Genomic DNA, 24,758 nt, shown 5'->3' with positions numbered 1-24,758 from the left:
ATCTGGTCCCCTCTGGACCCTCATTTCCTTCACCTGCTCCCACCACCGACCAAACTGTGCAGCTCTGCAACTGCATCCTGGCCCATCCTCACCCTTCTGCCCCCAACCCTCACCTCCTTGTACCCCCAATATGTTTTTCCCAATAAAAAAAAATATTTAAAAAAACAAAAAACAAGCATTCAATATTTTTCATTAGAACTAATAATTAAAAGAAAATTAAAACATGTAATTCCTTTTAAAGAAACCTACATGAACTTCAGTTCAAACTGGCATTGCAAAAAACCCTTTTCCCCCTTCAAGAAAGACATTTCAGTTCTTAGGGAATTGCATTGTTGCTAAATTTGTGGATAGAATTTGCAAAAATAAGAGCAGTGTCAGTGTATCTTATACATACAAATACTGTAAAATTCTAATTAAAATAATTTTTCTGGTTTTCCTGCTACATGTTTTTAGACTTTACAGTCATGGACACATATGTGAAGTGTTTTGTTTAACATGAATAGGGTTATTCAGGCCCGTGGACCTATAACCTGACTGGGTGCTCATAATTCTAAGTCAGATACGTATATGAGAAAAAAATGTATGTGTATGTATATATATAAATACACACACTCATGCATTTACATGCTTAAAATGTTCTCCCTCCATTGGCTAATTATTGTATTTTATTGTGTAATGTGAACTTCATGGTAAATTCCAGTGTGTGAAATATTGTTTCCTTCTTAGGAGGGAGTCCGATTCTTCGTGGTGGATTGCCGTCCTGCAGAACAGTATAATGCTGGGCATTTATCAACTGCTTTCCACTTAGATTCCGATCTGGTTAGTACAAATGCAAGTGAAAAGAAAATAAAAAGTAATATTTTTTTTCTTTAGTCTATAAAAAAATATTCTGTCCCAGATTTGAGCCATAATTTTCTTTCAGCCTAAGGAGCAAATCTCTGCCCTGATGAGAAGAGTGTTACTCTCAGATTTACTTTTGACCCAAGTTCTTATTTTTGCACCATAAAGGATGGATGGAAACACCTTTAAGAGTAGTTCACTGTTACTTATTGTTATATCTGTAAATTTCTACTGTGAACTACCTGATACAGCATTTAGCATAGTGCCTTTTTCCTAGTAAATATTCTATAAACATTAGTGCTTATTATTAATTGGGAAAGAATTTTTAAAGTTTTTACAATGAGCACAGTTTTAATTATGCATACTTATATTTAATCAGGATAATATTATATGATCTGATATGTAGGTCCTAAGAAAAGAGTAACTTATTAAGGCCATTTTAATTGAAGAAATGAATAAAGTAGATAACTGAAGGCTATTAGAGGTACTTTAAAACTCTTAGAACTGAGACTGACATTATATAAGCTGTTCTAGGGTCAGTTGGAGCCTCAGAGATGGAGAAAATAGGGCAGTGATGGAGTAACCTCTTATGCTAAATATGTAAGCCATCCACCTCCTCTCTAACTTATTTGGAAAAGTTGATGCTGAGGCTAAAAAGTTGAATAAAATGGCCTAGTAGATGATGAGCAGAAAATGGAGATAGAACAACCCGAAAGTTTTGTACAACATAGGTGAGAAAGGCCATCCTAGAATTAGAAAAGCAGTCCTACCATAAGTGGATTTTTGTGCCTTCTCTTCTTGACTCCTCTAGGAAGACTTAAATGGTCCTCTTAAGCTTGTTTGGAAAGTATATTCAGGTGATTTAGGAATACACCCTCTTCTTTGAAAATTGAAAGGCTATCCCCCAAATAAATTACTGTTACCAATTTACTTAATCTTCTAGATGCTTGACACCTATTTATATATTTCTTATTTTATACTTTTTCACATGACAGTTTCTTTGAAATCTATATAAGAATATTCATTATAAGGGTATATAGCAGTCAGTGATACAAATTTAGCTTAATGTGTTTAGACTATTCATGTCCAATGAACTGTTGATGTTCATTTGCATTATTTTCAGTTTTCCTATAGTAAATAGTATCGAGTTAATCTTTATATAGTTTTGTGGATTTTTGCAAATAGGTCTGAGAAATAAATTCTTAAATTAAGTAGGTTGAGATATAGAAATATTATAAGATACTGCTAAACATCACTATTTTACTTTTACTGAATTAGTTTAACTTTACCACTGTGAAAATGCTTATTTCATATGGTTAGCATTATTATGTGTTAAAATCTTTTTTCTTCTCATTGAAAATACACATAAAAATTAGTATTTACTCATGAGCCTTTGTTTGTGAATGTTTACTTGGGTTGCTTTTTCTCCATAATTTGTCCATATGTACAGTGAATATTCACTTTGTGTAACCATATAAAAGTTCTAAAATAGTTTGTAGTAGAATCTGTTCTGGAAAACAATTCAAATTTTGTAAATAAACTAGTAATCATTTTATATAAAATATTTTGTAGTTATTGATATATTTGTTTCTTTGAGAGTTAGAAATTAATTTTTCATGTTATATATCTAATATATATATAATAGTGTTGATAAATAAAAGGGCAAATGAGTGGCTTGCCTTTTTCACTATCCTCAATCTAAGAAATACATGCTTTGTCATTTAAGTAGAAATCTAAAATATATGACTTGTTTTGAGGTCTTGTGTTTAGTCATGGACTAAAAGTCTCTTTACTCAGTGTTAAACCTTTCTTCTGTTAAGATACATAGGTCACCATATTGTTAACTGTTATGAGCTGTCGAGTTGCCTGCAACCCGTAGAGACCCTACGTATAGCAGCTCTGAGTCCTGCCCTGTCCTGAGCCAGGTCACCATATTAGTTGTTACTTAAAAACAAAACACAGAAATATCTCTATTTTTAAGTGAAGTATTTTATTTGCCTAAATTAATTTTCTTGGAAATTTCTTTTTCTTTCTTCCGTACCAGGGATGCTTTTTTCTTTCCTCATGTCTTCAAATAATTTTCTTTTTCTCTGAAAAAAATAATTCAGATTTTGCAAATTGTATGTGGAATGCAGGCTTGCCAAGATTTTTCTATTTATAAATTGTCTAGATGCTTCAGAATCCATCTGAGTTTGCACAGTCAGTAAAGTCCTTGCTTGAAGCACAGAAGCAGTCTATTGAATCTGGCTCCATAGCTGGCGGTGAGCACCTCTGTTTCATGGGCAGTGGCAGGGAGGAGGAAGACATGTACATGAATATGGTTCTGGCACACTTTTTACAGGTATGTTTATGTAAATTGTTTCACTCATAATCACTTCTAAGAAATTATAGAAAGTTTGTGGTTTAATGTTCATTGTCACATTAAACTGTATTTTCCTTTACATTTGGATTTTGTGTATTGCGAAAAAAGATTTCTTTGCCTAAATTTTTCTCACATGCTGTCTTCAGGTGCTTACATGGTTTCAGTTTAAATCTTGAACCATCTGGAACTTATTTTGGTGTTAGAAGTGAGGTAAGAGTACAAAAAAGAATTAGCTTTTCCAGAGAAAAATCCATTAATTTCATATGCCATCTTTGTATTATTTTTCTTTATATACCAGGATCCATATCTTGATTTTTCGGTTGCATTGATTTTTATGTGTATCCTCTTCCTAGTATTATTTATAGTAGGCATTTAAGGAGCCCTGGTGGCAAAACGTGTAACAGTAGGCTGCCAACTACAGTGTCAACAGTTCACCCTGTGGGAGAAAGATGAACAGTCTCTTCCCATAAAAATTTACAGACTTGGAAACCTGATGGCTGTGAGCTGTGGTGACTTACGTAGTAAGTTGGGAGGTAACTCTGCTAACTCAAAGGCAGCACCTCATTGGTGGCTCAAATATACCAATGGCTCCAAAGGAGAAAACTGAGCAGTCTTCTCTCTTGTGTTATACAATCTATCAAAAACCTACTGGAGAGTCAGCTAGGAGTCACTTTGGACTTGTCAGCGAAGAATATAGTTGAGTTAGATAATATGTATGTGGACATGCTATCAGAAGGGGTTCACAGAGTTTTCAAAGGCCTGTGGTGTTCTCTCCAACACTACACACTGCCAATTTAGTTTTCAACTCTAATAACAAATTAGTCTTCACACCACTGTCTTTGAAATCAAAACAGTCTACCTTCCTGAATCCAACTGCCTTATACCAAGATTCTTGTAACTGCTTCAGACAGAGATAGTCTTGCCACTGAACTGATAGACAACATCATGATAGATGGTGAAGAGATTGAAACTATCAACAATTTAATCTTGGTTGGATCCTCAACATGCTTGGTACGCTCGTACCAAGGAAATAAGGAGACACATTGCACTGTGATAAGTCTGCAATTAGGGACCTCTCCAAATTATTGAGGAGTAATGATGTCACTATGAGGACTAAGGTGTGTCTGATTCAGACCATGGTCTTTCTGATCACTTGGTATGCATCTGAGAGCTGGATAATAAATAGGGGGGGAGACAAGAATGATTAGACTTCATTTCATTTACTTTGAACATGTTGTGAGGAAGGGCTGTTCCTCAGAGAAGGACATGATGCTTGGAAAGGTGGAGGGTCAGCAAAGGAGAGGAAGACTGTCGACCAGATGGACTGACATGGTGACTACCTCTGGGCTCTAGTGTATCAGGAAGTGTGAAGATGGCATAGAATAGGACAGGGTTTGGATTTTTGTTAATAGAATCACTCTGAGTCATTCTCGACGGCACCTAACACAAACAGCAGTCAGAAGAGGACATAATGTTTGGTAAAATAGAGTTGTCTGTAAAAAGGAAAGACACTCGGTGAGTAGATTTAACACAGTAGCTACAACAGTGGGCTTAAATATTTCCACAATTGTGAGACTTATATAGGACCAGGCAGTGTTTTGTTGTATTGTATGTAGGGTCACCATGTGTTGAAACCAACTCTGTGGCACCTAACAAAAACTTAGATTCATATTCATACTCATTCTGTTGTTTCTGTGCTGAAATTAAAAAAATATATATATATACACACTTTGTTTATTCATGACATTTATACACCTTTCATTTTTGTATTTGAGTATGCAACCTGTCCCACCTGCCTTCTTATAGAGCCTTACTCAGTGATAGCTTAATGTATAAATAATTGTTGAATTGGTTTCCTTTGGTAGTTTATATATATATTTAATTTCTCAATATATGTGATCTGTGTTTCATTGATTATGCAAAGGCATTTGACTGCGTGGATCATAATAAACTGTGGCTGACTCTGAGAAGAATGGGAATCCCAGAACATTTGATCGTTCTAATGCGAAACTTATACTTGGACCAGGAGGCAGTCGTCAGAACAGAGCAGGGGAACACTGCATGGTTCAAAATTGGGAAGGGCGTACGCCGGGGATGTGTCCTGTCTCCATACCTTTTTGACCTGTATGCAGAGCAGATTATATGAGAGGCTGGGCTCTATGAGGAGAAGCATGGCGTTAGGATTGGTGGAAGATCTATCAACAATCTGCGTTATGCAGATGACACAACCCTGCTCGCTGAAACTGAGGAGGACCTCATGCACTTACTGCAGAGGGTCAAGGACTGCAGCCTTCAATATGGACTGAGGCTCAATGTTAAGAAGACAAAAATTCTCACCACTGGACCAATTGGTAGCATCAGGATGGATGGTGAAGAGATTGAGATTGTTCACAGCTTCAATTTACTCTTGGCACCAGTAGCCAGGAAATAAAAAAACGTATTGCGATGGTAAAGTCTGCAGTTAGGGACCTCTCTAAAGTACTCAAGAGCAACGGTGTCTCCCTGGAGACTAAGATGCGCCTGATACAGGCCATGGTTTTTGCAATCATTTGTTATGCATCAGAGAGTTGGACAATGACTAGGGAGGCTAGAAGGAGAATTGACGCCTTTGAGCTGTGATGCTGGAGAAGAGTATTGAATGTCCCATGGACTGCCAAGAAAACAAACAGATTCATCCTAGAGAGGGTTAAAGCAGGCTGCTCCTTGGAGGCAAGGATTCTGGGTTTCTGCCTGACATACTTTGGATATGTTGTAAGGAGAGACAGGTCTTTAGAGAGGGACGTCATGCTGGGTTGAGTGGAGGGACAGCGTAGGAGGGGAAGCCCTTCTATGAGGTGGACTGATTCAGTGACTGGGGTAATCGGGATGGGTATGTCAGAAGCAATGAGATTGGCACAGGATAGAACAGGGTTTAGGGCTGTTGTACATAGGGTCGCTATGAGTTGCAAACAACTCGACGGCACATAACAACAACAACAATATGTGATCTTGAGGTCAGCAGACATAATGTTACATAAACTACTCAACTTGGATTCTTTTTTTATTATCTTTTACTGTGACTCTGATTTGAGAAAATGCTTGTAAACATCAGTATTCCTGAAGGAACAAAATCAAGATATTTTGATTGAGAAATTGTAAGATAATTTTAAACCTTGTTGAAGGAAAGATCTTAGAAACTATTGAGGATAACTAAAATAGGCAATCATTTTTACTCATACATTTAGCTGGCCTGTTCTAAAAAATAAATTTTGGAGGAAGTACAACTTCCTGATCCTTAGAGGCAAGGATGATGAAACTTCATCTCATCTCATTTTGGGAATATTTCAGGAGAGGTCAGTCCTTGTAATAGTACATCTTACTGGAAAAGGTGTTGGGTAGGAGAAAGAGAATATGGTTTTTAAGGAAATGGAGAGACACGGTGACTGTAACAATGGACTTGAGCAAGTCAGAGATGGTGAGGATGGTGAAGGTTAGGGCAAGGTTCACATCTGTTGGTCTTAGGGTCACTTATGAATCATAGTGATGACATACTTGATGAATCATACTTGATGACAGTTACAACAATTCTAAAAAATGGATGCTCTCTCTGGTTGCCTAGTCCTTAAGGAGTTGTGCTGCTGACCTAAAGGTTCGAATTCACCAGTAGATCTTGAGAGACAGTTGAACAGTCTTCGTACTACTTATGGCCTCAGAATCCTGCTGGAGGGTCAGCTTTGAGTTCCAACTTGATTCCAATGAGATAATGAGCAAGATTCTGAAAGTGCTGTTGTGGTCTGAGCATATTATGGGATGAACTAGTACTTCAAGACTTTGAAATACTGTGCACTTTTTTTTAAGATCTAATTTCTTGATGTGGTTTCAGAGAGTTTATTTTCTAGTTTTTATCATGGAAAATTTTAAATAAATTGATAAGTAGAATTAAATCACATTGTCATTATTATACTTTATTATGAAAAGTCCAGCTAGTTTCCTATAGTTACAAAATGGTAACATGCTCTCATTTCTTCATGTATTAGCAAGGGTATTTCTGTAAGAAAGCACAGAATTTTGAAAGTTTGTGAAACCGCTCTTATTTCTACCCCAAAAAAATACTCTTTAAATTATTTTGATTATTTACTGTACTACTTGAGATTATAATAAAGTTATGATTGCATATTGTGTTAAATCAGGAAGTTGTACCAATGCACCAGGCCCTATTCTATACAAACTGCCATATTTCAAAATGTTAAGGCTGGAGGAAGTCCAGAAAATTGAATATGTAACTAGATATTGTAATTATGAATGTTTATAGAATTATCAGTAATTTTAATTAAATTACATCTTGAGTTAATTTAAATTTTATTTTTCCATTGCAGAAAAACAAAGAGTATGTGAGCATTGCCAGTGGAGGATTTATGGGTAAGATTTTACTTTGCACCACTCCTTTCCAGAGAAATTTATGTTGATTTTTCAGTAAAGCTTACTGGAATAGCCAAATTAGTTAATGGATAAAACTTTGTTAACTTCTGTAGTTCAGTATTTCTAGAAAAATTAGGGCCAGCAGAATATACAGATTTGTGCCGTATAACATTCATTTAAACAGTGGCTCAGTTATGTATTGAGCTGTTTTCCACAAAAATATCTTTCAATATTGACAATAACAAAACTAAAGGAAGAAATAAAAGTAGATGCTAAGGCTATGTATGTGTAATCAAACCTCATTGGCATTAGCTCCTGGGTTTGGAGATTTCATGTAATATCTTAGCTAATTGGTTTAATAATATGATTAATGCTTCTGTTTTACATTGTTTGTTTGCAGTGCCTGCTGTCTTAAAAGCTTTCTTGTTACATTATTATTAAATACCATATAGTTGTAACTTACCCACAGGTTTTTAGAGGCAGTAACTTGTATGAGAGAAGGTTGCCCAGCTTTCTCCCATGAAGCAGCTGATGGATTTGAACAACATGCCTTACGGTTGGCAGTGCAACACTGTCTTCTAAGCCACCAGAGCTTGCTAATGGTCATCAAAGACAAAAACAATAGTTGACTTCTGTTCTCCTAGAGTGATAAAGCAAAGATAGTTCAGAATAGAAGAAGAAATGAAATACATAACTAATTATTTCTGTGAACAACAGCTTCTTGCCATGTGACCAGAAGAACTAGATGATGCCTAGTGATTATAGTTTCATGAAAGATTTGATAGAAAATTCCTTACCAAAAAAGTTAAAATGGAAAAAAAAAAAGAATTTTAATTCTCCTGGACTTTGGTCAGACTTTCTGGAACTCGTAAGGCTGGATGGACCCATGAAACTATTGTCCTAGATGAGCATGCCCTGGTGTTCTCTTAAAACTAAGTAAAAGTTTAAATTAACTGTTGAGAAATACTTGCCTTAAGCATTACACTCTTTTGAGAAAATCTATGAGGTCAGAGGAACAACAAAAAAATTAGATGGAAACCTTGGGAAACAGTGAGTGTATATTAATGAGGAAAGAACAACTTGAAAAATGTGAGCATAATTGCGTAGAATGTAAGCATTGTTACTCTACATGTCAAAAATGGTTGGATTGGTATTTATTTTGCTTTGTTAATCCTCAAAAAGTATATGTCAACCTGACTAAGACATGATTCTTAGTATTAAGCAAATATCTTTCATTTTGTGATCTGTGATTTGGTGTTGTAAATCCAGATCTCTGTGCTATATTAGGCAGGATTTGTGGCAGTTAAGCTATTGAGGCAGAATACAATCCAATGAATTAGTTGAATTTTGAGTCAGTGTCTTCTGAAATATGAAGGAGATTAAACATATAAGCAGGTTAGAGGGACCTACTATCACAAAGGAATGAGTCAAGAGTAGGGCAGATCCTTTGGCCCCAGGGTTACTACATGGGTAACCTCCTAGCAGCAGGAGACAGAGAAAGTTTTCTCTGAGACAAAGATGACACTCTGGATTCAGACTTCTAGCATCCTAAACTGTGGGAAAATAAAAAAGTCATCCACTTGGCATATTTTTTCTACAACATTAGATAACTCTGGGGAGGATTTTACTAACGTTCAGAAATCCGGATCCAGTAATAGAACATAGTAGATACAACTGGATTTAGTGGGGGAAAAAAACCTGCTTCCTACATGCATATGAATATCTTGAATGAAATTGAGTGTATGGCTTTGAGCTGTGGTGTTGAGAGCACTGAACATCCCATGGACGGACAGGAGAATTAACAGGTATGTCTTGGAGATGGTGCAGCCGGAATGCTCTTTGGAGGCAAGAATGATGAGGCTTTGCCTCATATACTTTGGACATACCGCTAGGAGGTGCTATTCCTTGGAGAGGGACATGATGTTGGGAAGGGAGGAGGGTAGGAAAAGGAGAGGAAGACCCTCAACCAGGTAGATTGACAGGGTGACTGCTGCAATGGGATCTTGTGTGTCTGGAAGTGTGAGGATGGTGCAGGACAGGACTGAGTTCATATCTGTTGTTCATAGACTCACTATGAGTCCTACTCAACTCGATGGCGCCTAACAACAACAGTAACAACTGTATAAATAACCTATCACACACACACACACACACACACACACACACACACGTACTTGGGAATCACAATAAACATATCTGTGTTTTACTGGTTTATTTGTATTGTTATTTTAATATGAACTTTCCTGACTTAGAAATAACAAGTTTACTGTACATCAGTGTTTGCTTAAACTATTTGGCAACAGCATCCAGTCTCATGTATGTGTTCTCTTAAATAATACATCTGTTTTTATTTTCTTTCAAAAGTATTACTTTAGAAAGTGCATCCTTGCTCTCAACTGCAACAGAAATGATGCTAGTAACACCAGCAGAAAGCAAAGGAGAAAGACCAATTAGAAAGTGAAACGAAACATAAGGCTGTTAACACAAAGGTGGAAAAATCAGTGAATGCTGTCTGTTGCTCATGATTTAGGCATGTTTGCACAATATCCAAATTATATAACATCCTACTTCACAGAGCACATCGTAAAAGTTACTTGCTGCAGGATGTATAGATACCAGCATAACTAATATCTGACTGGTGACAGACTATTTAAATAGATGTCTTCAATTTGCTTATAGTTGCAGGGGGGAAAATCTGTAAAATTGCTTGAAAACTTGCTGATATTTGCTTTTTATAGAGAAGAAGATTAAATGGGACTGGCAAACAAGAGTAGTACAAATACTTTCATGGTACACCTTATATACTATTTAGGTTTTTTATCTTTATATTTCATTGTACTTTGAAAATGAAATACATTTTATAAACTGAGTGAAGGAATTTCTACTAAAAATGTTGATTGATGAAATAAGTTGATTCTTTGAAATCTGAAGACCAATATCTGGTAATCCTTGGTGTTTTTAAAATTGTCACAAGCTCTGTAGCCAAGTATTTGAGAGTTTCTAAAAGATTAGCTCAGTATCGTGGGGGGTGGGGGAACACCAAAAAACAACCCACATTGTGCAAAACTGAATGTCCTTTTTGGAAAAAATTAATGATAAAATCTAATGAAAGCTATCTTGAAAATAGCAAAAGCTTTTTCTCTTGGAAGGCTTTTAAGTGGTAATAAATACTGGCCCTTCCCTCAATATTTTTAGTTATTTGTTAGTAATTTGTAAATAATTTGTTAGTAATTCTGTTTACATACATGATAGAAAACGTGGTTGTTAAATTTGTGTTCAAAGGTATCTCAAAAGCTTTCTTTTATAATACAGTCTGCTGAGCCTCCAACAGATTTTCAGAGGCAGTCAGGAGAGTGCCTGTCTTTCTCCTGCAGAGCAGCTGATGGATTAGAACTGTGTGCTTTTGAGTTTGCAACAAAGCACTTTACAGCAGGGCCACCAAGCCTTCTCATCTAGCTTAAGTTTTAGGAAGTTTATTTTAACTTACAATCATTTTCTGTTCTTTTAAAAATCCGTTTACTTTTACCAAGCTTGGCTTCTTTTCATAGCAGTTTATGCCTACAGTTGCTGCTTTACTATGGGAGACAATTAAAAATGTCCCTTCAGTGCTCACTTCGGCAGCACATATACTAAAATTGGAACGACACAGAGAAGATTAGCATGGCTCCTGCACAAGGATGACACGCAAATTTGTGAAGCATTCCATATTTTCGACCCTGAAATTAATCAGTCTGTAACGAAGGCTAACTCCTTTCACCTACAAATTTCGTCTTTGGATACAAAGCTAAGTGGATAGTCCTTACGGAGAGACTGTTTAAAAAGAGGCAGCGAAAAGAAAAGAAAAAAAAATGTCCCTTCAATTGCCAGTACCTTTCAGAGGAGAAGATAGTGAACATATAGGAGAAGATAGTGAACATATATAGCTAGTTTTATGTAACTGTACTTACTCTTAAGACCATTCAAGTGTCTCTGTTGGTCCCTGGTCTGTGCACATGGTTAAAACCGTTGACTACTGGTGGAAAGTGAAGTTTGAACCTCCTCACAGATGACTAGAAAGCCATGCCTTGAAAATCTTACTCAGAGAAGTTCTGCTCTGCACACAGACTTGGCCATGAGTCAGAACTAACTCCACACCAGCTGACAGCCAGCCATAATAACAAGTGGTCAGTGTAGAGAAGGGAGGAAGAAATGAAAGAGGAAAACTTTCTGTAGCCTTGACTTTTAAATCTTTGCAAAGGCACAGAATGAAATACCTATGATTAATCTGCTTGGATCTTTTATCACTCAGCTATAACATGTTTATTATATTTCTCTGGTAATAAAGATTTTCAAAGGGAGTTAATATTTCAGGTTTTTGTTGTGTTTTTGTTTTTTTTTTTTCCTTGTCCACCTTAAGCACTGCAGCAGCATTTGGCAGATATTAATGTGGATGGACCAGAAAATGGATATGGTCATTGGATTGCAAGTACCTCAGGCTCAAGGAGCAGTATTAATTCTTCTGTTGATGTAAGTGTTTGTGTAGACAATGTGACCAGATTTGGATAATTGTCAAAAAATGGTGATTAACTATTAAACATGTCACCATAGCAGAGAAGGATTAAAATATTTCCAAAGCATTCAGTGAGGAGTCATATAATGTGAGTTTTATGAAATGATCAGCCAGCTTACACAGCTGTGGCCAGGTGTTCTAGAAGTCTAGCCATTGGGTTCAGATTTCTCCCTGTTAATCTGTAGTGTAGTATACAATCATATAGTGATAGTTTTATAATGCAGTTTAAATATCAGTGTTTGCCATTCTGGGTCCTGTAACTTGTGGGATTCTTAAGTGAACGTATGCCAAGAATTTCTCATGTAGTTAAACCAGGAAAAATTTGGGGTTCATGGTCTCTTCCCTTGCTTACTATGTCTATAGTCCTCTCCACAACAAACTTCAATGATTAGAACTTTGGTCAACCCACATTCATACCTGATTTTGAGTTACTGAAATGTTGTAGGAGTTTGTTGATTCATGTTTTTGTTCTATTTTGGAAATATTTGGATTATGAATGTTGTCTGCATTGCCAGTCTTTCAAGTCAGGTGAATTAGATGTCATTAAATCAAATTCTTAACACATAATAGGCTTCATCTATTTAATAATTCACTTTTACAACCAAAATAGAAGTAAAACTACATTACAGGATTGTTTTTATGATCATTGGATTAGAGATCTAGTAGGCCTAGGTTCATCTTTTCGTCTCTAAAATGTATTGTTGTCATGATAACCAACAAGGTCTTCCAGCTTTGGCTCTTTCAACTAAGCAAAAAAGATCATAATAATAGAACCTTCTTCATAAAGATAAATAACCAAATTCATTGTCATTGAGTCAGCTCTAATTCCTAATGACCATCCAGCAAGTTTCCAGGGCTGTGAATCTTTACACAAGGAGACTTGCTGAAATCTTTCTTCTGAGGAGCTGCTAATGGATTCCAGCTGCTTACATACTGTGCCACCAGAGCCTCCATCATAAGGACGATGAGAGGATTCATGTACATGTAAAGCCATAGTACTTGTCATATATATATATATTATAGTAATTAAAAAATTACAATTCACTAGATGTATTGATTAAAACTAATTTACAACCAAGTCAATTAAAGCAAGTTATAGCCAACTCATAAGCAAATAGGTTTTTTTGAGAATTTTGTCTTCAACCCAGTCCTCTAGGTTTCTGCTCTTTCTTTATGTGAAAATGCCATTTCCTTTTTAATAAATAATATTCTACCGTGTTACTGTACTGGGAGATCGTTTATTCAGTTAGCCCTTTGTTAATGTTGCTTACAGTCCAATTTTTATAGTAATGTTTTCAAGGATTGATTATTATGTCCTAAAAGTGAAATAATTTAAAGTCTTTTTCCATCAAATAATACCTAAATCTTTGTTCACTGACTGTTTCCTTATCATAATTTGGAAGAGGACATCATAGGCAAAATATAGGAATATTTTTAGACTACTTAAATCTTTGAAGGAACTGCCCTCTCAGATAATATGTGAGCAATCCCACAAGCAAGTTAAACTCATATCTATTGGAACATCTCAGTAACTTCAGAAATCAAAAACCTAAATGAGAATGTTTTTAAAAGCAAAAGTATACAAAGGGTAAAAATATTTGAAAATTTAATTATATGAATGATTATACATTTGTTTACTTTTGTAGTCTAACCTGATTTAAGAAGGGTCCATAACTTTATTCAGAGCAGAATAGAATTTCAGACTTGACACAAGTATGTATGTACAATATATATACTTAATTATATTTTCTACACTTCAGTCTTAAAATAGTCTCATCTATTTTTAAAGCAGTTATTCCATCACTAAGTTCTTTCTTTCAGGGTGAATCTTCTAATGGCTCTGGTGATAGAGGAATGAAATCACTAGTAAATAAAATGACTGTTGCTTTGAAGACGAAGTCTGTTAATGTCAAGGAAAAAGTTATCAGTTTCATTGAGAATACTTCAACTCCTGTGGACCGGTGAGTTGCTTATATGATACAACTTTATGATGAATAATTAATACCAAAGAAAAACATCTTGCAGTAAATAGTTGAATTAAATGTGTTGCAGAAGAGGTTAAAAAAGTGCATTTTTTTTTTTACTAAATTATTTTAAAGATTTCATTGGGATTGCAGAGATATGCTTTTTGTAATATTTGGCACACAAAATTCTCTCTTCTCTCCCACTGCTCGAATAATAGATAATGACTCTGCTTTGAGCACCAGTAATTTTAAAAAATTTTCAATTGCCAACTATATGTACTCTGTTTCACAAAGTATTTGCTTTCTAATTGTCAAATAAAGAATCATCTACTAAATTTAATACCTCATAGGAAGAACTTCCTGTGTACCATGAATTTAAATTTAGTCATGTTAAATAAATCAGAACTCAACTTTCTTATGAGCTAAGCTCTTCACAGAATTTTGTTCCTAGAATATAAGCAAACATTGTTTTCCAGTAAATTACAAGTGAAAGACACAACTAAAAACTACTAAGAAAGCCAAAAATATCATTTAATACTGTTTTTTTTACTGGACTGGATATATAATGTTTCTTGTTTTCCTCAGTATATTAGTCTAGGGAACTCTAGTGGCCTAATGCGTATGGAATTTCACTTCTGACTGAGAGAGGTGGTTCGAATTAGTCAGCTGTCTCACAGGAGAAAAATGGGCAGTCTCCTCTTGTACAATTTACAGACTCTAAAAACCCACTGCTGGGTCAGCTGTTGTTTTTGGTTTTTCTAAATATACTAGGTTTTTTGACCTTAGATGTTCCTAGAGTTCACAGCTAACTCTATGATTCAAACATGAAGAACTTTTTTTAAAGCAAGCTTATTTTGAAAGTATGCTTGTACTATTTAATCTCATTTGTGCCTCACAGTGCTGTAAGAAAGAGGAAATATTTTACTTTAAAAACCAAATTAATATCAGAAATTTGCTGTTTGTCACTCTAGTGCTTATATTACATGTGCATACAAAAGTACTTCCCCCCCATTTAGCAAATACACAATTTTGACAATAGATCATTTTCACTAAGTTATAAAATTTTATTTAAAATATGCAGTAATAAAATACTTGCATTTTATCAAGCCTGAAAGATTTATTTGCTCTTAAAACTCTACCTCTTTTAGTTTTAGTTAAGTGACCTTTAAATTGGAATGCTATTATAGCTACTGTTTTATCCATGCATATTTAAATTTTTATTTTAAAATTCACTTTAAAAAGATTCTGGTGATACAGAACTGAATTCAGTTAAGTAATCACTTGAATCTAGCTTTTCTTCATTTTTTTTTTGTACTTGGGATAATTGAAACATTCTCTTTTAAAATGTGCATTCTGGGTTGGAAAAACTGATAAACATTTTTAAAAAATACTGTTTAATTTTTCATAATCATTTTATTCTGTCCTTTACCTTAATTTGCTATAGAATATCTTTCAGTCTTCCTTGGCCAGACAGAACATGTACAGAGCGGTAAGCCAATGAGTAGAACAGCTCTATCGAACCATCCTGTTTCCTTAGCATGTCTCATACTGTCTATAAACCTTATGCTGGCCTGGCTAAATGTCATGCATCTCTTCCAAATGCTAAACTTTCCTTATTCTGCTGTTAGAAATGTATGATGCTGATGTGTCATCTCTTTGTTCTTTTTGGTTTTTGGGTTAGTCTGTTGTGTTGGGGGTTTTTTTGCATGATTATTATCTCTCCCATGTCACAGATGAAAATCAAGTTAATTGAAACCCAACAACTTCACAAAACCTACAGTTTTCATTTTAGAGTAGGGGAAGTTGAAACAAAGTCTGTAATCTCAGAGTTGTCAGAGTCTTAACTTTGGAGATCCTTTACTCCCATCTACTGTCGCTACCAGTAAGATAGGCACACCTGAAAGAAAAAAGAATACAGTTCATGGTTCAAAGTTTTAATTTATACACCTTATGTAATTTTATAATTTTTAATGTTTTCCCCAGTTTATTTAATATTTAGATTGTTGCAGCTACACAAAAAGGATTGGTTCTACATTTGGTTTTCCTTGAAAAAAAAAACTGGCCCACGGAATATATGTTTTATATATACTCTGTCTCTCTCATTAGTATGACATTGAGACATGTGGTGATTTCAGTAAAAAACAGAAAGTTTCTTTGAATTTAAAGTTTAAAAACCTATTCGAAAAAAAACCAACCTATTCGACGGCATATAAAAACAGTATATTATATTGGTTGTTTTTTATTTAAGCCTCTTGCAGAATCTACAAGACCTCATGAAGAGCCTTTTTATTTAAAAGTCGGTTGTTGTTATATTTTGAAGGAATATTCTCCTAAGTGGTACAGCACTCTTCTGTTAATTTGCTGTACTGAGGTAACGTGGGGTTTCTGTGATGCTGAACCTTGTGCAATTGGGGTGTCAAATGCCATAATGGTTACCCATCATGGACAGTGTTTGGTGAAATTCCCAGTTTAATATAGGTTTGGAAGCATGATTGGCATCCACTTCCTAAACAACATGCTTCTGGAAACTCTATGAAATTTGAGAAACAATAGTTATAGAAAGGCTTTCAGGTCTTTTGTTCTTAGGGTTGCTATGAGTCATGCTTGACTCGATGGCAATTAACAATAGAAACAACAACCAACTCTACAATTAAGATGAGCAAAAGAACTTTACTGAATTCTATATGGTTTTATACTTTTTTACTAAGAATTTTTCTAAAATTTAAACTAGAGTATCACTTGTACAAACATTTATGAGTAGGTAAAATGAAATACTAGTTTAACTAAGTTCAGCTTTGAAATAATAGAATCACCTTTTCAGTAGGTCATTCATTATTTTTAGTGTCTAGATGTAGCATTTTTTAAAAAGTTTGCCATCCAAAAAAAATAACCTTACCTAGTAAAAGAATTTACTATGACCATACCTGCACTTATACTTCTTTTAAATAATAATAGAATAAATAACTAATTTTATAAACAGTTGTCAGTTATTGTTCTACTTTTCTTGTTTTAGAATTAATCTAATTCTATTCCATTCTTGTGTTCTCGAGGATAAAATTTTGTTGTATTAAAATTAATTCAGTTCTTTCTGAGCTCAATAACTTAAAATCTGCAAAGTCTTTTGGAGCTCTGGTAGCCTGCTGATAATATGAATCTGCACTGCAATCACAGAGGCACTGGATTTGAACCCACCAACTAACTGCTCTAAGGGAGAAGGATAGGCATTCTCTTCCTGTGCAGTTAACTACCTCTGAAAACCTGTTGGAGGATCAGCTATGAGTTGGTTCAGACTCAGTTGCATACAAGAAGATTATTTTTCTTTTACTGCTTTTTTTGTGGCTGAAAAAGTCATAAGTACTATTACTTTAAAAAAAAAATCCAACCATTGTATTTCATTCATTTTCACCTGATCTGTTACAAGCTGTCTCTGATCTTTAGCATTCTAGTTTATGAAAATTTGTGTAATAAATTCAGATAACTTATGAATAACTTAAATTTTTAGATTTTTTGCTTTAATAAACTTTATGATTCAGAAGTTTAATAGGTGAGTTCTGGCGGCCTAGTGGCAAAAAGTTGCAGTGCAATCCCAGAGATGCACAGTTTGAATCCACCACATGCTCTGCTGAAGAGGAAGGGATGATCTCCTGTACCAGTCAGATCTGACAGTACACAAACAAAAAAATTTTAAAACAAAAATTTAAAAGAAAGACATTTAATATACATATTCTTGTTACTTTCTATATCAGAGCAATTTGTTTTAATATTACGGAAGAACCAATAACTAGACCTTCCAGAATTCCATAATCTGGATAGCACTAAAACATTTTTTAGATAAATTTATTACATTAGTCTTTGGGCTTTTTATCATTTTTTTAAAAAATTATAATTTGACTTTCAAAAGTATTTGAGTTACCTCTCTTCTTTTGCTTTCTCATCATGTTGTTGTTTGCCATCAAGTCTCCTGTGACTCATAGTGACTCTATGTACAACAGCCCTAAAATCTGCTCTATCCTGTGCCAATCTTATTGTCTCTGGTACACCAACCCCTGATACCCCAGTCACTGAATCAATCCATCTCATCAACAGTCTTCTTCTCCAGCGCTGTCTCTCAACCCTCCCAAGCATGACATCCCTCTCCAAGGACTGATACTGCCTTGCAACATGTCCAAAGTATGTCAGACGAAGCTTCAGAATCCTTGCCTCCAAGGAGCCACCCGGCTTCACCCTCTCCAGGATGAACTCGTTTGTTCCCCTAGCAGTTCATGATAGATTCAACACTCTTCTCCAGCACCACAGCTCAAAGGCATCAGTTCTCCTTCTATCCTCCCTAGACATTGATCAGCTTTCCGATGCATAGAAACTAATTGCAAAGACCATGGCCTGTATCAGGCGCACTCTAGTCTCCAGACTGACATCGTTCCTCATCATAGTTTGATAATTTATATCACATTTTCACTTTAAGATGTTTTAACCAAAATTTTTTTTATCTTACACCTTATACTATTTATAGCCTAATTTGTACATCTCAAACAATACCTGTTTTGTACTAAAGTCACATCAATTTTTTTAGTAGAAATGAAGCTGGAGATAGGATGATAGAATTTTGCACAATCTCAGCAATTTATTTGTTGCATATACATTTTACAAGAAACAAACACAGGATATACACATGGATTTCACCTGATGCATAGGAATCAGATAGATTACATTTGTGGAAAGAACAACTGGAGTAACTTAGTATCAGCTGTGAAAACTAGCCCTGGTGCTGATTGTGGAACAGACTACCAACTACTCATATGCAAGTTTAAGCTAAAGCTAAGGAAGGTGAACTCAAGCCCACAGGAACCAAAATATGACCTTGAGTCTATCCCACCTGAAATTCAGAACCATCTCGGGAACAGATTTGAGGCCTTGAACACTAATGAACGAAGAGCGGATGGGAAAATATCAAGAATATGATCCAGGAAGAGTGCAAAAGTCATTACAAAGATGGAGGAGGAAGAAAAGACCAAAATGGATGTCAGAAGAGACTCTGCACTGGAGTGCCAAGAAACCAAAGCAGAAGGAAGAAATCAAGACAGGAGATTTCAAAAAGCTGCATGGCAAGACAAAGTAAAGTATTTTAATGAAATGTGCAAAGAGCTAGAGTCAGAAAATCAGAGGCTGAACTCACTCAGCATTTCTTAAGCTCAAGGAACTGAAGAGGAAATTCAAGCCTCAAGTTATAATACTTAAGGATGCTTTGGGCAGAATATTGAGTGATCCTGCAAGTATTAAAAGAAGATGGAAAGAGTATACAGAGTCATTATACCACAGACATGGAAGAATTTAATGAAACAACATATGAGCACGAGCCTATGGTGATGAAGGAGGAAGTTCAGACTGCTTTGAAAGAATTAGCTAAAAATAAGGCCCCCCAGAAATTGATGGTATACCACTTGACATATTTCAGCTAACAGATGCTGCCCAAGATGTGCTCACCAAGTTGTACCAAGAAATCTGGAGAACACCCACTTGGGCAACTGACTCAAAGAGATCTATGTTTATTCCTGTTCCAAAGAAAGATGATCCCACAGAGTTTGGAAATTATTGAACAATATTATTAATATCTCATGCAAGCAAGATTTTGCTGAAGATTATCCAAAAACGACTGGAACAACACATTAACAGAGAACTACCAGAAGTGCAGACTGGGTGTAGATGGGACCGTGGTACTAGGGATATTGTAGCTAATGTTAGATGGATCTTGGCTGAAAGCAAGAATGCCAGAAGAATGTCTTTCTTTGTTTCATTCCTTGCACAAAGGCATTTGACTGTGTGGATCATAACAAACTGTTAGGATCTAACTATTATGAGGCTAACTCTGAGAAGAATGGGAGTCCCAGAACACTTGAATGTGCTAATGTGAAACCTATACTTGGACCAGGAGGCAGTCGTCAGAACAGAGCAAGTAAACACTGCAAGGTTCAAAATTGGGAACGGTGTATGCCAGGGCTGTATCCTGTCTCCTTACCTTTTCAATCTTTATGCAGAACAGATTATCCTGGAGGCCGGGCTCTATGAGGAGAAATGTGGCTTCAGGATTGGAAGAAGAATCATCAACAATATGCGTTATACGGATGACACGACCCTGCTTGCTGAAACTGAGGAGGGCCTGAAACACTTGCTGTGGAAGGTCAGGGACTGCAGTCTTCAGTATGGTTTGTGGCTCAATATCAAGAAAAAAAAGATTCTCACCACTGGATCTGATTGGCATCATCATAATGGATGGTGAAGAAATTGAGATTGTTTTGGTTTGCTTGGTTCCACAGTCAACACTCTTGGCACCAGCAGTTAGGAAATGAAAAGATGTATTGCAATGGGAAAGTCTGTGGTTAGAGACCTCTCTAAAGTGCTGAAGTGCAAAGATGTCAGTCTGAAGACTAAGGTGCTCCTGATACACATGCAATCACTTGCTATGCTTCGGAGAGCTAGACAATGACTAGGGATGATAGACGGAGAATTTATGCCTTTGAGCTGTGGGGTTGGAGAAGCGTATTGAATATTCCATGGACTGCTAGGAAAACAAACAGGTTTGTCCTGGAGAGGCTGAGGCCAGGCTGCTCCTTGGAGGCAAGGATTCTGATGCTTCGTCTGACATACTTTGGACATGTTGCAAGGAGGGACCAGTCCTTGGAGAGGGACGTCATGCTTGGGAGAGTGGAAGAACAGCACAGGAGAGGAAGACCCTCGATGAGATGGATTGATTCAGTGACTGGGGTAATGGGGGTAGGTGTGTCGGAGATGGTGAGATTGGCACAGGATAGAGCAGAGTTTAGGGCTGTTGTACATAGGGTCGCTATGAGTCGCAGGCGACTCAACGGCGCATAACAACATTCTGATCAAGGAAAGAGTAGTTGTTGTGGGCTTTTTTTGTCAAGATTTTGCCACTTGATATATGTAAAAGTACCAAGCACTTTAAAATATAGATTTCATTTTTGTCGTTAAAAAAATAGAATTCTAAAGCTAAATAGAAACATTTTATTTACCACATTAGAATATCTGTTATAAAGATTCTGCATATCTTCATAAGTGATAGGTCTTCTGTCATAATAGGTAATCTTAACTGACCCTTCTTCAAATAATGTAATGCTTTTCTCTTAAAAATATGTAATATTCCATTGAAGTACTCATTTTTACTTCTTGATGTACTTAAGATGACCTGCAATATAGCCAGGTATAAACTGTTATATTTATCAGACAGAAATTACACGTCCTTTAAACCTAATCAAGTTTTATTAACCTGTTTGTTATGCTTTTTCCACATGAGAAGAAAGAATCCTTTGCCTGGTTTATTGCAAATAAGTATAAGCAAGTGAAGTAGAGTCTTCTTTTAGTTTTAAATGAAAGTAGTAGTAAAAACCTTAAGACATTTGGAGCTATATTGGAAGTTGTAAACACTCTCAAAATTTGGGTATTTAGTTCCTTAATATTTTGTCTAACAAATGTTTATGGCACAGTGCTGTATAATGAGCATGGCTCTAAGAGCTTTGCATATACTGGCTAATTTAGCCCTGTGGAATGAACATTGGTTATTCCTGTCTTTCACATGAAGAAGCAGAGGCACTGAGAGATTAATTAGCTTAAAGCTATACAGATCTAAGCACTCATTGACTTTCATATGAATATTGAAATTATTTATTATTTATAGATTTGTGATCATTCTGTGTATTAAGTCTTTGTGTCACTTTTGCTAGCATGATTTTTTTAGCATCTTTCAATTTCTTTAATGTTGTGATTCTAAAATGGTAGTTTACATTTGTTTGAATGGACAAATGATGCTTGATATACGTCTTTGATAACTTAAGTGACGATTTTCCTCCTGAAATTCTCTGAATTTAGACATGTCAGCAGCAGTGACAGAGTGGGCAAACCTTACCGTGGTGTGAAGCCTGTTTTCAGTATTGGGGATGAAGAAGAGTATGATACAGGTATAGCAGTTCACTTAACTACAGACTGCTTTCCTTATTCAGATTATAGAAATCCTTCTGAGATTAACCTAAAATTTCTTTAAAAGAATACAGTGAGGTTATTTAGGGAGTATTAAATGATTTATACTGTGCTGTTATATATTTGGTTTTAGACATAATATATGTCTGTTTAAAAATCTAAAGATCCCTGGGAGGTGCAAACAGTTTGCTCTCAGTTTCTTGTTGTGTACAGTCTAGTTGGAACTGACCCATAGCTGACCCTCTGATAGGTTTTCAGAGGCAGTTAATTTCATGAGAGGAGGACTACCTATCAGCTGGTGGGGATTCGAGCCACATGCCTTCGAGATTGCAGTGCAGCTTCTTGCCACTAGGCAACCAGTCGTCCCAACTACTGGCACTCAACTACTAGCTAAAAAATTGGCATTGGAAACCTAGTGACGCCATGAATGAAAAGTGTAATACATGAAGGCAAAGAACATTTACATTTGTTGGTAGACATCTTGTTGACTTATGTGATGATTTTCCCTCCCAAAATTCCCATCTCCTGCCCCCATAACATTGCATCCAAGAAAACCCTATGGATTTCAGTTTTACTCTGTAACACATGGCATTACTCCAAATTGGAATCCACTCAACCTCAGTGGGTTTGGATTTTTTTTTATTTCTTAGAACTCCAAGCAGAAATATTGAGTAGGCAATTAATAGATTTTCAATTGAAGAGAAAGGTCTCAGCTGGTGATAATTATCAATAAATAAATAGTATTTTAAGATAATGAGATTGGATTTACATTTCCTCAGTCCTCCCTGTTGGAGAGTAAAAGTGGGATGAAGTTCAGGAATTCCCAAAATTGAGACCCCTGAGAAAAGCCTTTTGAGACTGGAGACAATATCCCAAAGGGCCAGAAGGTGGAGACATCACACTTGTAGTAACTTTAAAATAAATCATGTATTACTGTGGTGCACAATCCTACCCCCACGTTACCCTAAGGATTAGTTAATCACAATAATATTAATATATGAATTGCATTAGGAAACAGTGAATTCTGGTGGTATAGTCGGTAGGGAATTGCACTGCTAATCCTGAAGAGCATGCCTCTGCTGATTTAAATCCACTAGGGACTCGACAGAAGATGGGTAATTTCTCTTGCAAATTGCAGCTTTAGAAAGCTCGAGGGTCAGCTGTGAGTTGGCTCTTACTCAACAGCATTAAGTTTGAGGTTTTTCTTTGAGTTGTAAATTACTGTCATACTCTTGGAGATAGATTTTTAGATCAATTTATTAGCAGTGAGATTATCACATAGAGTGTTTTAATAGGTAGTGTAAAATTGCCTTTCAGAAGATTTATGTTGATTTAAGTTTTATTTTTAATTGTTTTTTTCTCTCTTGCCTTATTTTTCAGTTTCTATCTTTTCTTACATATATCTCTACTCCTTTTTAGTCTGTGAACAAAGAGGAGATTGGATAAATAAACTGATTATGCCATAGAAAATTGTACAGTAGTGAAAATGAGAAAACTATAGGTTTGTGTATCAAAATGGATAATTTCTTAAAAGAATGTTGAGCATTTGCAGAAAATATAATTGAATAGACCAACTTAATTGTAAAAATGATACTTGGTTTATTGATACATGGTTAAAATATATTGAACACCAAATCCAAATAGTTTTCTTCCTTGGTGAGACAAGGAAATTAATGATGAACAGGAGAAATATCAGAGGGCTTTATTTTTATTTCTTAAGCTGGAGGGCAGATATATAGGCTTTCCCTTCTGTTTCTTTGGATCTTGAAGTAGTAATTAGAAAGCAAAGGGGAGAATGTTTTTATAATTGTTAATTGTAGGAAACTATAATTGTCTTTTTTTATAGTGAAAAACTTAATTGGAGTGTTTTCTGTTTGTTTCATGGGGGGAAAAGTAAAACAAATTAATTGAGTTTTACTCCAATATCCTAGGACTGATTTTGTTACTTTTTCATAAAGTCAGAAACCAGCAGTGGAAAAAGAATTCTACCATCTGTGCCCTCAACATAGGTGTTTACCGTTGAACAGTTTATCCATTTTTATGCATATTGATCACAAATCATGTTTATGTTATCTGTAAAAAAAATCAAATTTGTTAAATAGTTTAGTCCTTAGGAAATTTATTCTCAGTCTTTTCACCTTTCTTAGTGTGCATAGTAATGGTTCACAGTAGTATCTCCGTATCAGTGGTATAAGGAATAATAAAATTTATTGAAATGTATCCCTCCCTATGTGTTTAAAATAATGCTGGACTTTTTTTTAGGATATTAAGAAATGTATCATTTTAAAAGCTGGTTATATGAGAAGCTATTCACTTTTAACACTAAATTCTCTATAGATGAAATTGACAGTTCTTCAATGTCAGATGATGATAGAAAAGAAATTGTAAACGTTCAGACTTGGATAAACAAGCCAGATGTCAAGCATCATTTTCCTTGTAAAGAAGTGAAAGAAAATGGACACATGTTTCCTAGGTACTTTTAAAAATTCTTTCTTCAATAAAATTTGGCTTAATTAATAACATAAAACTGAACTAACTACAGAAAAAATTTTCTTTATCTAATAAGCTATAATTTCCTTATATTATCATGTCTGGTTTGTTTTTGTAATCAAGATGCATTGATAATAATGGGTGACTGGAATGCAAAAGTTGGGAA

The 24,758-nt window shown here is 35.4% G+C and overlaps 1 protein-coding gene across 2 annotated transcripts in view; it reads left to right on the top strand.

Moving 5' to 3' along the window:
• TBC1D23 (TBC1 domain family, member 23) overlaps nucleotides 1-24,758 on the top strand; it is a 57,720-nt gene that overhangs the window by 26,163 nt on the left and 6,799 nt on the right. Inside the window, exons 9-16 of one of the 2 annotated variants that reach the window (XM_006890023.1) lie at nucleotides 727-819; nucleotides 3,011-3,181; nucleotides 7,558-7,600; nucleotides 11,997-12,106; nucleotides 13,971-14,110; nucleotides 15,558-15,602; nucleotides 21,995-22,083; nucleotides 24,440-24,575. In XM_006890023.1, coding sequence (XP_006890085.1) covers nucleotides 727-819; nucleotides 3,011-3,181; nucleotides 7,558-7,600; nucleotides 11,997-12,106; nucleotides 13,971-14,110; nucleotides 15,558-15,602; nucleotides 21,995-22,083; nucleotides 24,440-24,575 — 827 coding nt within the window. The remainder of the gene's footprint in view (nucleotides 1-726; nucleotides 820-3,010; nucleotides 3,182-7,557; nucleotides 7,601-11,996; nucleotides 12,107-13,970; nucleotides 14,111-15,557; nucleotides 15,603-21,994; nucleotides 22,084-24,439; nucleotides 24,576-24,758) is intronic. The other variant, XM_006890022.1, reaches the window with a different exon arrangement.

The sequence above is a fragment of the Elephantulus edwardii genome, unplaced genomic scaffold, assembly GCF_000299155.1.
Source record: "Elephantulus edwardii isolate Elephantulus edwardi_28Jun2011 unplaced genomic scaffold, EleEdw1.0 scaffold00085, whole genome shotgun sequence".
Taxonomy (NCBI): domain Eukaryota; kingdom Metazoa; phylum Chordata; class Mammalia; order Macroscelidea; family Macroscelididae; genus Elephantulus; species Elephantulus edwardii.
This window is presented reverse-complemented; position numbering and strand designations above follow the sequence as displayed.